Source organism: Aphis gossypii, chromosome X (assembly GCF_020184175.1).
Source record: "Aphis gossypii isolate Hap1 chromosome X, ASM2018417v2, whole genome shotgun sequence".
NCBI classification, from domain to species: domain Eukaryota; kingdom Metazoa; phylum Arthropoda; class Insecta; order Hemiptera; family Aphididae; genus Aphis; species Aphis gossypii.
The window spans coordinates 38,963,833-38,982,459 of NC_065533.1; the positions used below are offsets into that span (position 1 = coordinate 38,963,833).

Below are 18,627 nucleotides of genomic sequence, written 5' to 3' on the forward strand. Positions count from 1 at the left end.
GACTGACTTATTAATAATAGTGAACTTGTACTCAATGAATACCTTAAATGTTAACATGGAAATTTAACATTTGAATACAAAGTCCATAATATTGTTTTGAATAATGTTTTATAATTAATATTAATTACATATTTAACTTAAATCCTATCCCATTTTTTACTAAATGTAACCACTTAAATTATATATTATAAGGCAAAGACTACATCTCACACAAAATAACAAACAGTCATTGTTAATATATTCATGTACAATTTGGCAATAGTAGGTATCAATTCACCTAATATACATAATATAATATTACATATGATTGCATCAGCCGCGTACTTGATACAAATAAATATAATAACAAACATAATTACATAAGAAAAAAAAAACCAAAATAATATCAACAAATACTTCAATATTTTTATATTGGTAGCTTATCGTCGACAATGAGATTAACAATGATTAAGACTACAATTAACTTAAATGTTATTATTTTGTTTTCGTTTTTGATGGATATATAAAACTAGTAAATGTAGATGGATATTTAAACTGTTGATTCAAGCCACTTGAATTGCTACTACCATTTTTACTATTTGTACCAGTAATTTTAAAAGATGTACTAGATTTTGCAGTTGATGTAGTAGTAGTTATATAAAATAAATAAACTCGTAAATGATCACATATTTCTTTGCAAACAAACATTGAATACACTGCTAGATCAATAACAGTCCATGCCTGTAATTTTAAATTTATAATTAACATTAATATTTAATAGATAAAATAGAATATTTAAAATTATTACCATGCAAACACACAGTACGTAGTATTCTGGTAAAATAGAATCAAAATATTGATTTAAAAATAACATAGCTGGGCCTATAAGCGTGGAATCAATATATTCTATTGGACTTTTAGTCATATGAGCAATCTAATAACAAAAGACAAAATTAAATTGTATAATAAAATTAAAAATATTAATATTAATAAAGCTTATTTACCACAAGTTTATTTGTTATTTTAGCAGTAACTAAACCAAATGCCATTATGTAAAGTACAGGATGAGTTTCATAAATATTTTCAGTACTCTTGCAACTAATAATGTATCCAGGGAGAACCACTAACAAAAGAGGAATAGCAGGAGACAAAACACTGGTACCCTAAAATAAATAAATAATGAAAATATATTTAAGTTTTAAATTGTTATTTAACTTACAGCAACTGAAGATCCATTTTTACCAATACCACCAGTAAGTATGACAGATAAATTTGATTTGGCTAAAACTAGTGATATAACTAATGTCGTAAGCAATAGTACAAACTTAAGCTTGACATTGAAAAAAGGAAGCTAAAAATCAAAAAAAAATCATATGACATTAGTATATTATATCAAGAAAAAAAACTATAACATTACTGGTTAATAAAAATATGGCAAACTAATACTATTAAACTAGATGTGCACATATAATTTCAAAATTTTAACAACTATTATAACAACACAAATCATAATATATTTATTTTTAATTATATTAAAGAAAACACTAATACTAATACTAGTATTTATCAGTGACAGTGCAAACATATTTTATGTAGCCCGTTTATTTATGTGCAGATTTTTTTATGTAAATATATCATTTTATGGAATGTTAATTTCTGAATTATAATTAAATATAAGCACATTCCATAATGCCCTAATTAAAAAAAAAAAACATTGATTATTTGATAAAATTTCGCATATTATTTTGAAGTAAATACATACTTTCTGACTTTCCCTACTTAATACTTTTCCCTTTTATGTATATAATATATATATAATGAATTTGAATTAAATCTTGGTGTTAAATATTTCATATTTTTAATACATATTTTGACAAAAATTAATAGATAAATATTAATATATTTTAAATTTTAACCTTTTTATTAGATAAGAATTATACCTTAATAATTAATAAATAATCAGTTCAGTAGTTTAGTAGATAGGTATTAAAAACACATTTTAACATTTAGACTAAAACTACAATTTCAGTAGATTTAAACGTAATAAATAATAATACTAAAATATATTTAAAATAAAATTGATCATATGATATCTGATATAAATTAAAAAGATGTCAGTATACTATTTATTTTCTCTCTGGCTAATGCATAACACAGTAAATTGTCATTAAGAAAAACTAACTTATTGTAGCTAATTTTAGTATTAGATTAAAATTATCTACTATCAAAGATAAGTTAACTATCTCTATAATAATGTTGGTATTTTTACAATATTTCAATTTTCAATAGAGGTATAAGATGATATTAATTTTATCATTTTCTAAACTTATAACTAGCATAAAAATTAAAATACCATAGAAAGGCCAATACAAAAACACAATTAATGTCCTTAATTTTAATTTTGATAATAATCTATCATTTCAATCAACTCATTTATACTTAAACACATAAGGTCGGTTTTACTTAATGCAAATTTACTATGTGGTGTGTAGGCTAGAGAGGGTAAACAAATAGAGCACTGACATCATCTTAACATGTTAATACATGACACTCCCTTTTTACGTTTGGTAAATACAACACTGGCTGATGTTAATATTTAAGAGTTTGGTAATTATATAGTTGTTTGAACATTCAATAATCACATTTATTTACTGATTTACTTGAAATCAAAGATATTCAAAAATGTTTCTTCTTTTATAAGTGCACAGTCTTGTTTAATACATTACTTACTGTCATACAATTTGATACTTACTTCATAATCCCAAATACCTGTACCAAAAACAGCAGACATTAAATGAAGAAATATAATAGATAGTTGTGTTTCTGTGACATCAAATTTACCAAAACGTAATGTACCTAAGTCATAAGTAAAAATCAGTAACAAATTACAAATATTTTACTTATTCAGAAAACTTTTTTAAAATATTTTAACATACCAGAAACATAAGTCTGCCAATGAGCAAAATAAAATAAGGCAACGGCAAAAAAACTTTGCAAAAACATCCATGATGGGTATTCTCCTAGTTTTACTGATACACAGGCTGACAATGTAATGAACACTGAAATAACAATTATTAACATGGATCTAAAATAACATTTAAATTCATTTTACCAGTAGATACAGAATCACAGCCATGATCAAATAATTCTCCTAAAGGTGAAGAAGAACCAGTTCTTCGAGCTTGTTTCCCGTCAATAGCATCTAAACTCTGATAAACAAATAAACCAAAACCACACAAAAAGCTCGCCCATCTGGGAATCTGAAAACATTTTAAAAAAGACATTCAAATTAAGACATAAATATAAATACAATTACTCAAAACCAAATTTTTCATTTAATAATTAATTCACTAATTTACATTACAAAACAAATACTAAGCTCAGATCTAAAATGAATAAAAGAATATTAAATCCTACCACATGTGAACACAACTCTTTATAGTTTATACCATCACCGAAATCAATTTCTAGCAATCCTCACAAAAAAAAAAAAAAAAAACAGAAAAAGAAAAAGAAAAAGAAATAACCATTTGACATTACTTTGTAATTAAAGTGTTGTTAGTATGTGGCTATCTCCATTCAAGCCACCAAACCAAAAAATTACTCTACTCAGCAATTATGATTTCATGAGCAGATAGGCCTACCGGAAAACTGGGAATTTACTGGTGGATTCCCTTTTCAAATTGAGGCAATGGAGCCTTTTTTTATCATTTGACAAAAATAAATGATATTTAAACAGTAGAATAATATTAAAGGCCACAATATATGATTTTTGAAGAACTATTACACAGCACTTACACCACCACACAAACATAATATTATAATATACATTGTCTACAAAGTAAGTCATATTGTTATAAATTATTAAACATTTATAGTTATTCTTTTAGAACATTTAATAATTTAACGAAATATATTGTTTTACTAATAAAATATCTTATAATCAATACTACACAATATAATAAAGCTGAAAAGTTGTTTTTTTTTTTATTTGCAAGCATTCTGTAGCTACCAGTTAGATTTAAAAAATTAATTTTTCATTTTATAGCCCAATTTTTTAAAAAGACTATAGATCATTTAAAATCATCCTACAGTGTTTAAAAACCGAACAAAAAAGTCAAAAAGAAGGATAAGCCAAAATGATAATGTACGGACAGTCGATTTGAAGTAGTAGATCGAGAGCTAACAATGTTTACAATGCCAGTCAATAATAAAATAAGTTTTTAAAAGTCCTATATTAGAGATAGTATTCTTTTATGGGCAACAGAGTGCACAGGACAGATATAAAGATATAAAATGAACATTGAACACTGTGTTGTCTGAAAATGACGAATATTATACAACAAATTAAATCACATAAGAAGCGTCATTTTAATGGGCAATGGAATACATGAGGATAGTTAGTTAAGGAAATTTTTGTATCATATATTTTATAGAAAATTTAAAATTTGAAGTTATGACTACTTATACAAATTAAATTTATAAAATAACGGCAAAAATACATAATTTTAATTTTATTTATGCAAATAAATTTTATAAAAAAGAAAAAATAATGATAAGATAAGAGTTATGTCTAGTTTAATAATCTGTTATAACATAAACTTAATTATTATCGTGATTTTACAGCAAAAAAATTTATTATATAGTTAGTTTAATTACTTTATATATAACAATATATAAATTATGTTTTTAGTTTATATAACTTGTATATAATTACAACATATAAATATTTAAGAATATATAAGTAACATACATGCAGAATTTGATAATACTATTGTGATATCAATAACTTAATAAAATTTACATTTATATAGGTCTCACATAATATATTAAAAAATTGTTTTCATTTTAAATTAATTATTTTATATTTACAACAATTTACATTTTTGCTAAAATCATTTTCATCATTTGAAATATGTTAATTCTTTTTATATTTTGAAACAAACAAAATCCATCATTGTTTAAAAAAAAAAAAAGAGGTCAAAGATTATTTGTGTGATTCATTATAATTTGATTTATTGTATACATTTTTTAACAATATAAAATAATAATACTTCATGAAATTTAATTTATATTAACAAATTTATTTGTTTATTGCAATTCAAACATTTAAAAACCTAACCCTGATAATGATTACTAAGAGATCGTATAAGTTATTAAAATTCAGGAAATACTGACTAACAAATAATCAATAATTTAAGTAAAATTAAAATGGAATAATTAAAGAAAAAGCAAAAATCATTTTAGAAAGTTGAAATTCATAGAATTCTAATACCTAGGTATATGTATAATAATTACAATCTATAATACTACTATTATTGAATAAATGATAATTAAAAAATTGAACAAATATGATTATTTAAAACAAAATTTATTCAATTTAAAATATATTTAAATTCAATATTGGTGTTTTTAGGAAATGTCTATAAAAATTACTAGTTAATACACAATATAATCTTTCTTAAATTCTAAGATTCAAAAATGTTTATATTACTACGACTACTGAATAATTAGATTTATTTATGTATAAGTATGTATTAAAACTAAAATTAACAATATTCTTTAAACATTCTAATGGAGAAGTATATAAATATCATGTTTGCATAACATTATGTAACATTACAATAATTGAATAATATCATATGAAGTATTTATCACCACATAAAACTATTTTTTTAAATTAAAAAGAGTATAAATGAGCGATGTTTTGCATTAATTTATAATAAAAATTGTAATTAATGTTTTAAGATTCTTCTGACATCATGCTTATTTAATATAATATACTAACAGTATAATTATTTTTAATGATAAACAGTGTATAAATAGAATTATTATCAGAGGATATGTCATATGCATATGGGAATTATTTTATGAATAAACAATTATAGGAATACCCTCAATATTTTAGATTATTAATTTTATTTTATAAATGGAATGTATGTAAGCTTTTAAAATGTTAAATTTGTATTTCAATCAAATATTTATATTAATTATGCAACTTATAAGCATTTTAGGAGAAATGTATTTAGTACTAAGCAGAAAATACTAGATTCTAGAACAAAAGGTCAGTATAATTATAAGGCAGTACAAAAGTAACATATTTTTCTAACAATTACTTACATACAACACTCCAATTATTTTTTTTAAAAATGTGAAAAATAATATTGTAAAAACAATACAAAATATACCTGCTGTATTTGAATATTATTAAAATTTAACCATTCATATATTAGAATAGAATCTAATTCTATAGTACATTTATCTTCAAATAGTTCAAATATAAATTAAATAGTTAAAAGAAGACTTGATATATATATTTAATAAGTACTAGGTAGTAAGTAGTTAATATTAAAATAGGTATATAATTTTTATTGTAATGATTGAAATTGCTAACATTTAAAAAGCCGCTGTATACTAATTAAGTCCCTATACCTGAATAGAAAAAAATATAAATATACTAATTGAGTCCCAAGTACAAACCAAACATATACTAATTGAGTCAGGGGTTAGGAAACTCTAAAAATATATTAATTGATTCCAAGGATTATTTTTAATAAAATATAAAATCAACCATCCCAACACAACAGAAATTACACTTCATATATTATGTATTTATGTCATTTCACACTTGTTCCGCACATCAAAAGCTACTCCATCTGGATTTGCCTTAATATACATATAAGTATGAAGACAATTAAGTGATATCACTTCTATAAATGTATTGCAATCAAACAAAATAACTCAATTTAAATATATACAATATTTATCACATACATTTTTACCAATATAGTCCTAAGATCTTAAAAAGTTTAACGGGACTGAGCCAGTATTAAAACATGAACTCAATTAGTATTATACCTAAAATTTCAAGGGACTCAGTTGGTATACACTCTAAAACAACCCGGAACTCAATTTGTCATATAAGATTATATTGAGACTTAGTTCGTATGTAGCCTGAAAAAGGCACATTGACTAAATTAACTATTGTATGAACCTAGATAATATAATAATATTAAACAATAACTAATATAACTTTAATATTTTGATACATATTTTAATCAAAATTTAAAATACACCCAAACCTAATCCTTTTATTTATATGTTGTTAGTATAACCATTACGAAAAACAAAATAATAACTAGTTTTTGGATTTCAACACCATTGTATTTTTTTCCCAAGTGTTATTGTTACACAATGATTTTTTTATACATCAACATCATTTGATCGTAGATCAATCCATTTTTAGTATTAAATAGTTATTAAGCAATAATTCTACCTATTGTAGAATCATTGTATTCTAACCTAATTATAAAAAATTTAATTATTTCAATTTCACTTTAAAAAAGAATGTTTTGGTATAATAGATTATAAAGTACTATTAATTGATTATTTCAGATATCCTATCCAAGCCATACTAGTAACAATATCATCAACAATCATACAAGTAAAAAAAATAAAGTTAATGCAAAATAATAAAACTGCATACATCTTATATTGTTAGATAATTAATACTTTTAAAAATTATGTGTCATCCATTTTAAAGGAATAACCTTATATAATAAATTAAATATATTTTTCTTTTTAATTATTGGTCTATAAAAATTAAATCAAACACAAATGTCTACTTACTTCAGAATTAGCATCTGGACTATAACGTATAATCACCAGTGTAGTAACAATATTTACGATCAGTCCAATAAGTGTAATTAAGTTTGGTGCCAACCATATGGGTGTTTTTAATACTAGCCAATTCCAAAAAGGTTGCAGATATGCATCAGTAAGACTTCGGCTTTCACATTTATATGTATGTTCGCTGAGTTTCTTGAGTTGAATTGGTAGCAATATTTTATTTTTTGTAAGACTAAACATTTTTGTAAGGATGCTTGAATACCGACACTGCATCAATGGCTAAATAATGATAAATGAGTAGGTAGTGTTTATAAGTTTCGGTGTTGCTACTGCATCATAAAGATATGTCTAGAACAAAAATTTAGTCTCAATACACATGACATAAAAATTACCAAGTATCGGTCACGACAACTGGTATTGTTATTATTATGTAATTTTAATATTATTGTCACTGACAAAAGAAAGAACAAAAAGCAATTACGAAAAAAAATTGTAGGTATTTCTAAGTACTTACATCATATTTTGTGCGGTCAACAACGAGCCATTTTTATTCTTAGAAAACGTACAAGCATTACATTTATCGCATTCGATCAAATAAGTAAGCTTAAACTTTAACCTCTAACCGAAACACGAACTGATTCGAATAAAAAAAGGAATTAATAATACGTTTTAGCGCTGTTGTGAAATATTACATGAAAATGATCTGGACCTACTCGTTATCGATAATACTCGCCGGATATCAATCGGACCATATTCGTTTGGTTAGTGATAAGACCACTGCAGTGCCAAACGTCTCGCCAACAGCGTGCTACGTCATACCGTGGCACGACGGCAGCAGCTGCAGCTGGCCGTGTAACAGTTTCGGAATAATTGCTATCGATATACTTCAACAATCGACTAACTGTCGGTCGAGTTCTGATAAGAAAAAAAAAACAATTGAATACGATTTTTTTATTTGTAAATTATTATTTTACTTTACGACAAATTATTTTGAGAGCATATTATTGTAATGTTATACACATTCCTTCCGTACAAACAATTCGCCTTAATTTTAATCATGTTTTTCACTGATCTGTGTATATTTAATGTCTAATGAATAAGTGCATTAGAGCATAATATACATTACAATCATTACATTATATTACAACTTATCCAACTGAATACAAAATCGAATAATAATCGATTTTCTATCTATCTCACTGACGTTTTCGTTCATTTTAATTGTTTAATTTTCAAACGTTTTCTAGCACAAATGAGATTATTGCAGTTTAGTTGTTTAATAAGTAGATACGTTGCTATACGTGTGTATTATTTTTTCATTATTTTATTTTTTTTTTTTTTATGACGTGTTTGAATTCTTTAATCTTAAAGTGTATAGAAAACTTCAGAAAAATTTAGTTTTGGTATAAATTTCAACATAAAAAAAAATTATTTTTTATTCGCTTTCAGATTTTCTAGTTCTTATAATACTACAACTACACTGAAATAATTAATATATATTATAAACCTAGCGGTATAAATTGTATAATTAATAGATTTAAATGCAATTCTTACTGCTTCGTATTGAGGTCTGCAATTATTATATATCATTAGAAATTTAGGAACTTGGAAGATGATGGGATGTGTTTCTCTCTGTTATAGTATTATACGGGCAATACTTCTTATTAGACATTTTCCATTTCCGGTTTTACAGCGTACTATACATGTCTAAAACTACTGCGTGTCTGCGTATTAGGTACTTAATTCTTTCTAATAATGCAATAAAGTTTCTGAAACAGATTTAAGGTTATCGTAAAATCTTAACTATCCGATTAGGCTTTTAAATAATAAATAATATATTTTAATGAACAAGACATAATACCAAACTATTTAGTATAAGACGTACCTATATAGATAATAGGTATACTTAACACGTATTGTATTTGTATATACATACAATAATATTTAATACGAGTGTGTGTATATACAGGGTCGTATTACTGCTTCGGCTGTTAAGGCTAAAGCCTAGGGCGGCAAATTTTAACGATCGAAAAGAAATAACAAATTTTTTAATGGTGTGAGGATTTCAGTCTATGGGTGAAATAAAATTTTAATCCAGCCCTGTGTGTATAATATATATATATATATTTCTTATTTTCTAATAAATTATTATTAATTAATAATTTCAGCTAAATTTATTAGTAATTGGCAATAATGCAATAAATTGCTTAATTTGTACACAAAAACTTGACAATCAAAATAAATTGATCATCTGGTCGTAGATTAAGCACCTCCCTCCTCATAACATTTTTAAAAACTGGTCTTATATAGTGCCCATTTATGGTTACAATGTCATGTTACATCCACTTGATAAAATTGTGTGTCTTATGAAAAGTTATACAATTCTTGAAATGGAAACCATTTTTTTCCACTTGAAGTTTTTAAAAATGTCTTCAAATGGATGTTCTTTTCACCAAATGAATACTAAAATTTTATATCGTGTAATATTTTTCATTAAATGACTACCCACAAAGTGAAACAAAATACCTATTTAGTTTTATTATGGATATTATTTACAAAAATTTGCAATATGCTATTATTTCGAAAATTTAATTATAATTTTTTATTCAAAAAAAGGTGAGGTAGATATAAAAGGTAATTTTTGTTTCATTTGTAATGTTTCTAATTTTATTTCTCTACCTGTATGATAAAAATGTGTTATGCCTATTTTGATGTATAGTATAATCAAATAAAGCAAGTTAAGTTAATTTATTAGTTAATTAAGTTAATCTAAGTAATAAAGACAAGTTCAGAGGTAAAATTAAATGTAATAGTCGTTATCACAATTCATAATTCATTTGATTGTTTGAATAAATGAATTATTCAAACTATATCAATAATTATCTAATACCTAACATTTACCTAACCTAATACGTTTTATTATTTTAAAATAATTAACATAGGTATATAAATGATAAAATATTTATAATTTATCAAAATAAAATTACACAAATATACTAAATAAATATCGAATATTTTATTTTACTAATTGGATGGGTATCAGGCCTTTCGATGAAAAAATTATATGATGTTAAGTTTTAGTATCCATTTTGTAAAGTCTTCTCGATTCTTTTCCATGCAAAATGGGTTTTTCGGACGAATTTATACTAGTATAGCGTCCTCTTAATGAAATTTTATCGTCAATATGACATATTAATATACATATATATATATATATATATATATAGAATTTCAAAATAACAAAACCCGCTAAAGTTTAAAGATCAAAGACATCCTGAAAAATGTATAACTCAATAATATAATAATAATAATAAGAAGATAAGTACAAATGAACAACATATCGGTCGCTTAAACTAATAGTTAAGCTTAAGGTATTTAATTAATTTTACGCCACTTATAATGTTTGAAAATGGGTGAATAGGTAGCTTATAATATATTATGTGTTACAGTTGAAACACGTACAGAATATAATTTATTTGTATCATTAATGTTTAGTTATTATAAATCTAAAATCATAATATAAAATTGTATAATTGTCAATTGAGTATATATAATATATATTATATTATATGTATATTATATTCAGTATACTTGTTTACTAGTAACGAGTTTTGATTTTTTTTTTTTTTTACTACAATTAAGAATAACTTATGAGAACCTCAAATTATATTTTCAAAAACTTTTTGACTGAGCAAAAAATCGTTTTATTGTCATTTATTATAAAAAAAAAAAGGAAAATTGAAAATTGAAAGTCTATAAATATTTATAACTCAAAATGAATTATTATATTTTAAAAATTATACCTACAATTTATAAAAAATTCTAACATAATCATTTGGTAGTAATTTCAAGTATCTGTAGTTATTCAAATATTCAATACAGAATTAAAACTAAATTAAAAAATTTATTTTATCAAGAATTTGTTTTCCGTAAAAATTCCAATTTTTCCAGATTATTTTTGAAATTGCAAAGAATTTTCAATTATAACTACCAAAAATATCCCTAATTCGCTATATCACTTTAAAATTTGAAGATAAAACTATAAAAGCATTGTTTGCTATCAACTAAATCGTCTATACATAAACACAAAAATGTTGACATAAGCAAAAATAAAAAAGTGGGTAAGTGGGTACCGCTCTGCTGTACATTAGGTGCCGCGTGGATCACTATTATATATTATAGAAGTCAGAAGTGTTAAATTTGAATCCAATGATAGGTATTATTGTATAGTAATATATACAAAAAAGCATTCTGAACGAAGATGATTTGTTAGCCTAAGATATAATTTCCAGTGGTTGGTGAAAAAGGTGGTTTATGTTTGAATTGCTTGAATATACCAAAATTTAAGTTCTGTTATAATTATTGTAAGCTAAACTTATGGAAATCTTGTATTAAATCTTCAACTCTTTGCTACTTATACAATAATTTTTATGAATTATATTTATTGGCTATTACCTACAAAATAATTTGTTAATATTCACGATTTTGACGAATTTTTGTCAATATTTGAACTTCAAATGCTAATAAAAAAAATTTGTGCCTATGTATTTTTATAATTTGTTAATCACTATAAGAATAACTTATAAGGAACTTTGTATTACATTTTCAAGTATTTTGACTCGGCTGAAAATATTTTATCGATATGACGATATTTATAAAAAAAATAATAAACAAAAACAAATATTTCAAATGCCTATAAATAACATAAAAATAAGCGAAATATTTTGAAAACTAAATCATGTAAAGAAAATACCAATCTAAATAACTGGTGAAATTTTCAAGTACTTACGACTTATACTTTTTGAATTATAACAAATATTTAATTTCGTTTGAAGATAAATTGATATCGTTACGCGATTTCGTATACATTTAAAATTTAAACGCACATGACATTTTTCCTATTATGATATATTTCGAGTTTTCGCTAAAGCTATTTGAAAGAAAATTTATGAACAATTTTTAACAATGTATTAGTGTTGATTTTTTTAACCTTAGATATAAACACAAACAAGTTTATCATTTTTCAACAACAAAATTACTTTCAAATTTTCGTGATTTTAACTATAAACATACGCTTATAAAAAAAAATTGTGACCAACGATTTTTTTTTAACTACAATACGAACAACTTATAAAGAACCTTGTATTAAATTTTAAAGTTTTTTGGCTATCCAAAATGTTTTTATCGACACTTAAAAAAAAAAAATACTTAGAGAAATTGAAAATTTTTGTTGTCTATAATTAATAACACAAAAAAAAAAAAATCAAAAATTTTGAAAAGTTAACTGTATGTAGATAACACTAATATAAACATTTGGTAAAAATGTCAAGTATTTACAGTGATTCGTTTTTGAGTTATAACTATATAAAAAAATCGATTTTGTCAAAAACTGGTTTTACGTAAAAATTCTCGTTTTTCCGTCATTTTTTTTTTTGTTTTTCTGGATTTTTTAAAAACTGTTGAAAAATGTTTACTTTTGACCCCTATAATGCATTAATGCACAATGCACTAAAGATATTCACTTTGCCATCGGAAACTACTCCCGAAGTTTGAAATTGAAGAATTATTTCGACTAATTATGCTGTACACAGACACAAAAAAACACATCATTATTGTAGAATCAATACATCCATCACTCCGTTCAGAATCTAGAAAATAAACATTATTGTAAAATACTGAAATCAATACATTTATCGCGCTGCGCTCAGTAACTAAAAATCAAATTAAAACTAACATAAACCTTATTTAATTGACCATTGAAAATAATAATATTAAAAATAAACTTCTTATCAGTAGGCCAGTTAAAATTCTTAAATAAGCCGACATTTGGTGACCTCCGTTGTGGATATAAGTAAGTCATAGCCAGATAGCCTATAAGTTGTAAGTGATGTATAGGAATTGGTATTTATATAGGTACTTATAACTTACTACTTAGTACGAGTAGTTAAATTGCATTATATTTATAACATAATATTTATTTCTTTAATATAAAACGTGCAGACATAATATTACCTATGCTTATATGAATTACCTACTTATTATTTTCCTATTGAGCGAGTGAGGTACCTACTCTGACTCCAAAGTCGAATTCCCATTTAATTCATTTTAATATAATGTCTGACTATAATATAAATCATTATTAATAATTATCATAGTTATGATCGATTAACATTGAATATTTGATAATGATAAAAACGTTTTAAATATTATGATAAGATAAATAATTATTATAGGTACCTACTTACATCATTTGAGAAAATTATAGTTTATATTAGTCTTTTTTTTTTATAAATTATTAGATTATCACGAAATAGAATTACTAGCTTTTGCATATAATCGTTTAGTACCTACTCAAAAATATAAGTGAGTAACTTTAAATCTACAAGCCTAAAAATATGTTTCATGATATACCTATAACTGGCTATAACCTATAAAAATTAAATTTTTATTTTTTTTACATATTTTTCATTATTACTTTATGAGAATTTAATGCATATTTAATAACGTTAATAAAGTTAAAAAATACTTATGATTAGAGATACCAATTCGAACGTAATTAGTAAACAATATTTACTATTTTAATAAACACCCAGATCATGTCAATTGATCACTATATTTTCGAATTGGGTACCTATTTTATACTCATACATTTTTTTAATTGTATTGGCATACTACACTATATTTAAGGTCGTACTATAGTACATATTATATTTATATATTTTTAAATATTATGAAATCACATATTATATAATATTTAATCATAATAACATAATTAATAATGCATTAATAATATTACTAATTAGTAATCACTGATCGGTAATTATAATTTAATTATTACTAAAATAGACGACTTCTAGACTTATAAAAAAAAAACATTAAATTTATTTAAGCACTTATATATTTAAAAACCATAAAATGTGTGCTTAATTTTTTTTTAAAGGATTAATTAATAAATAGTATAAAATAAATATCATTTAAAATAAGAAAAGAAAACTACATAGTAGGTATTTAACTATAAAAATATTTTACACTTTTGTTAAAGAAATTAACACTTACATATTTATTTTTATTTTTATTGATAAGTCAATAACATTGATTTATTGATAAACTTTATTTATCTGGTAATTGATTTGGAATTTCTTTTTCGGTTTGCGGTCTGCTGGTCGTTGGTGTACTTATTGTACAGTGTATTGATGCGTTTACAATTTTATGATGAAGAAATGTCGTTTTAATAAATTATTTTTAAAAAATGTGCATTAAAATGCTCAAAAAAAATAAAATATGTTTCAAAAAGTAAAAATAATTCAGCTTAACATAAACCAAATTTGTAACTAGTTGACCTTTTATTGTGATTTAGCATAACAGACGAGTAAATGTTGGAAGTTCTTCGGCTTTATGTTATTATTTAATTTAGGTACCTACCTTAATTGGTCTTTACTTCTTTAGTTTTTAGTAACAAAACGACAATATATTCTATAGATACTTTCTGGCTTTTGCTTGTCTAGTAAATGTTGATCTTTTTTTTCGGTTGGAATCGACGACGCCGTGGGGACCGCTTACGCATTACTTCCACGAAAAGTAAATATTGATTAAAAATAACAATAATAATTTGTTAGGAATTTTAGTTCTATTATTTATTATATATTTATAAGCTATACGTTTGAGCCTTAAGTCAAGATGAAATATAAACGGATGGTGCAGAGTGGTGGCAGGTAAAATGACTAGTAATTAAAAATTTTAATTATAAATTACTCACTAATTACATCATTACCAATTATAATTTATTATTTTTTGAGATTAATGTAAGGTTGTTACTTATTTTTACCGATAGGCGATATTGTAATATTTTATAGTAATTATGATTTATGACTCATTAAATTTGTAATTTACATAACTTAATATATAGAACAGCTATATTATATGGATACTGGAATTTCCGCTTGGAGGTATTGGTATATACTTCAAAGTAACAAGGTAGCTACCTACCTAATTATTTTCATAAATTCTACAGTTTTACACGTTCTACACATTTAGTTCAACTATAATTTACCGTTTATGACTACTATAATAATATGCATGATAGAATAATATAAATATATAATAAGGTAATAATTTATTATATACTATTGTAGTAGGTACCTATCGTTGTAGTTGATATAAGTATTTTGTAGATTAATTATAATTGTTATTATACCCACATTGGGAAAAGCTTATGACAGTTTATTACATCACAAATACATACCTACATTACGTCCTTACCTACATCTGCGTTTTTTCGCTCGAGAGATAAAAATAAACAAAAATGTTTAGCTCGCATTTAAAAATACATACCTAATATATATAATACTACGGTCCACGCGCAACATACACACAATGCACACACATTACATTCAAATAGATACCGCGCCAACACTACGACATCGTTACCACAAAATATTATGGCACATACACATATTAATATATTATAATAGTACACTCCTACGTCGGCACGACCCATGCTTCTGTATTCCAACTAAGCAAAGTAATAATTATCATCATGATCAAAAGAGATGTTTAAAGTACCGGTTTTTGATACCGAATCAGATTTATTTATTTATTTATCACCTAAGATACAATGGGGGTCAAAAAGATAAAATGCTAAGTTTTTTCAAAATAATTGGAATTTTTTTTACATTTTAGATAATTTAGACAAAAAATAATTATTTTAGTTATTTTTTTGTAATTAAAATATATATATATATATATATATATATATATATATATATATACCTATTATTCATAATATGACTTTGAAACTTTTAGTTGCAATTCTAATTATTAGTAATTTGTTTAAATAATTATTATAAAACTTATAATTTATATTATTTATAAAATGTCTGTATAATAGCTGGTAAGTGTCAAGTGATAATGCTATATTGCTATAATACTAATTGATTGCTAATTAGTATAGCAGTAGCGTACTCACGGGGGGGTTCATGGGTTTGAACTCCCCCCATTGGCTGTATTTTTTTAGATTCTGAACTATATGATGAATGTATTGATTTTAACTTTGGGGGTGGTTTACGATGGCAAAGTGAATATCCTTGGTGCATTATAGAGGTTAGAACTTAGAAATAAACATTTTCCAACAGTTTTCAAAAAAATCGAGAAAAACAAAAAAAAAATGACAAAAAAACGGGAATTTTTACGCAAAACTAGTTTTCAAAAAAATCGATTTTTCATAATATGGTTGTAACTCAAAAACTAATCATTGTAAATATTTGAATTTTCGCCAAATCTTTATAATAGTATCATCTATATGACTATATACAGACTTACAGAAAAATTTTCAAAATATTTTGAATTTTTTTGAGCTATTTAAAAACAACTGAAATTTTCGATATTTCTGAGAAATTTTTTTGAAGTGTCGATAAAAAAATTTTGGGCTTTCAAAAAAACTTGAAAAATTAATACAAGGTTCCTTATGAGTTTTTCTTATTGTAATTAAAAAAAAAAATAAAAAATCGTTGGTCATAATTTTTTTTTATAAGCATTCATAGTTTAAAATGTTATCATATATGTCAAAATCGCGAACATTTGCGAGTAATTTTGTAGTTAAAAAATCATAAAATTGTTCGTGTTCATTTCTAAGGTTAAAATATTCAACACCAAGTTGTCCATATAAGTTTCCTTCAAATAGCTATAGAGAAAACTCAAAACATCATTATGGGAAAAATTTTATGAACGTTTAAATTTTAAATTTTTACGAAATCGCACAACGATAACGATTTATTCTTAAACGATTTTAAATATTTGTTATTACTCAAAAAGTTAGTCGTAAAAAAGTCGTAGATAAGTACTTGAACATTTTATTAGTTATTTAGATTAGTATTTTCTTTATAATATTATGATTTAATTTTCAAAATATTTTTTTTATTTTAATGCTATTTATAGACATTTATAATTGTTATAACTTATAACTAATATTTAATTACACTAAGCATGACAATAACGGGGGGTGTATTTAACTCGAATTTCTTTTTGTCCCTATGGAATTCTTATACACTCAATGGCAAAAGGCAATATTTGTAACTCGGAAAATACATAAGTCAAATTAATTTTTACCTCCCTTAATATTCGAGTTATCGAGACTCGACTGTATTTACAAATTTATTCTAGTTTATTGTATGATAATAATATGCTAAATGAGCAAAAAATTTAATTCCTGTCATAAAGATTTAAAAAATGAAACTTTTTTATTGCATATTTTTGCATTATTTTGACATTTTTCTATTTTAAAATTGTAATTGCATATTTCATGTTCAAGTGCATAATTTGATGTTTTGTTTTTTAAACCTTTTTTAAATATATACTGTTGTATATTACTATTCTGTTGTAAAACTAAAATTAAATCAAAAAAAAATTTGAAAGTTTGAAGTTTTGAACCTAGCCTTTTTGAAACTCAACATTTTAAAATGATCATAAGTTACTTAAAAATAATAATGTCAATAAAAGGCTATGTGGGGCTGTAGATAATCATCTTACCTTTAAATTATATAATAGGTGAATTCACTCTAATATCAAAACTAACAGCGTACTTTTGAAACTGACAAACGAAAATTTACTATGTCATACGCGTGTAAGAAGGAGACAACACATGCGGGTACAACTTCCTCTTAATAAACATTGTATTGTTATAAAATATAATACAAACGATTTAGAATTTATTGAAGTACGGAGAATATTATATATAATACCTACTTATTATATTATGCCTGCTAATATAATATTATGTCATACCCACATGGCCGCACACTCATATACCCTCTATACAATATTATACATTTACAAACACAACGAGTTAAAAATAAATATAATAAACCTATTTATATCGGTATCTACTATCTAATACTGGTAATCGGATCTCAAAATGTGTCTTGATAATCAGCGAATAATATTATAACTTTATTTTACTAAATATAGTAAAATAATATTATACTATCTGAGAAATGAAAATTACAAATATACAGAACATTTTGT

At 24.1% G+C, this 18,627-nt stretch overlaps 1 protein-coding gene across 1 annotated transcript; it reads right to left on the reverse strand.

Annotated features, from left to right (window-relative positions):
• Window positions 1-216: 216 nt before the first annotated feature.
• LOC114129453 (cholinephosphotransferase 1) lies at window positions 217-8,419 on the reverse strand. Its single transcript, XM_027994187.2, has 9 exons — window positions 8,123-8,419; window positions 7,609-7,956; window positions 3,092-3,239; window positions 2,916-3,038; window positions 2,732-2,835; window positions 1,199-1,330; window positions 984-1,142; window positions 788-913; window positions 217-720 (listed from the first exon to the last, which is right to left on the reverse strand). Exons 2-9 carry the CDS (start codon window positions 7,879-7,881, stop codon window positions 475-477), a joined length of 1,311 nt encoding a protein of 436 aa, XP_027849988.2. The 5' UTR covers window positions 7,882-7,956; window positions 8,123-8,419; the 3' UTR covers window positions 217-474.
• Window positions 8,420-18,627: the final 10,208 nt, after the last annotated feature.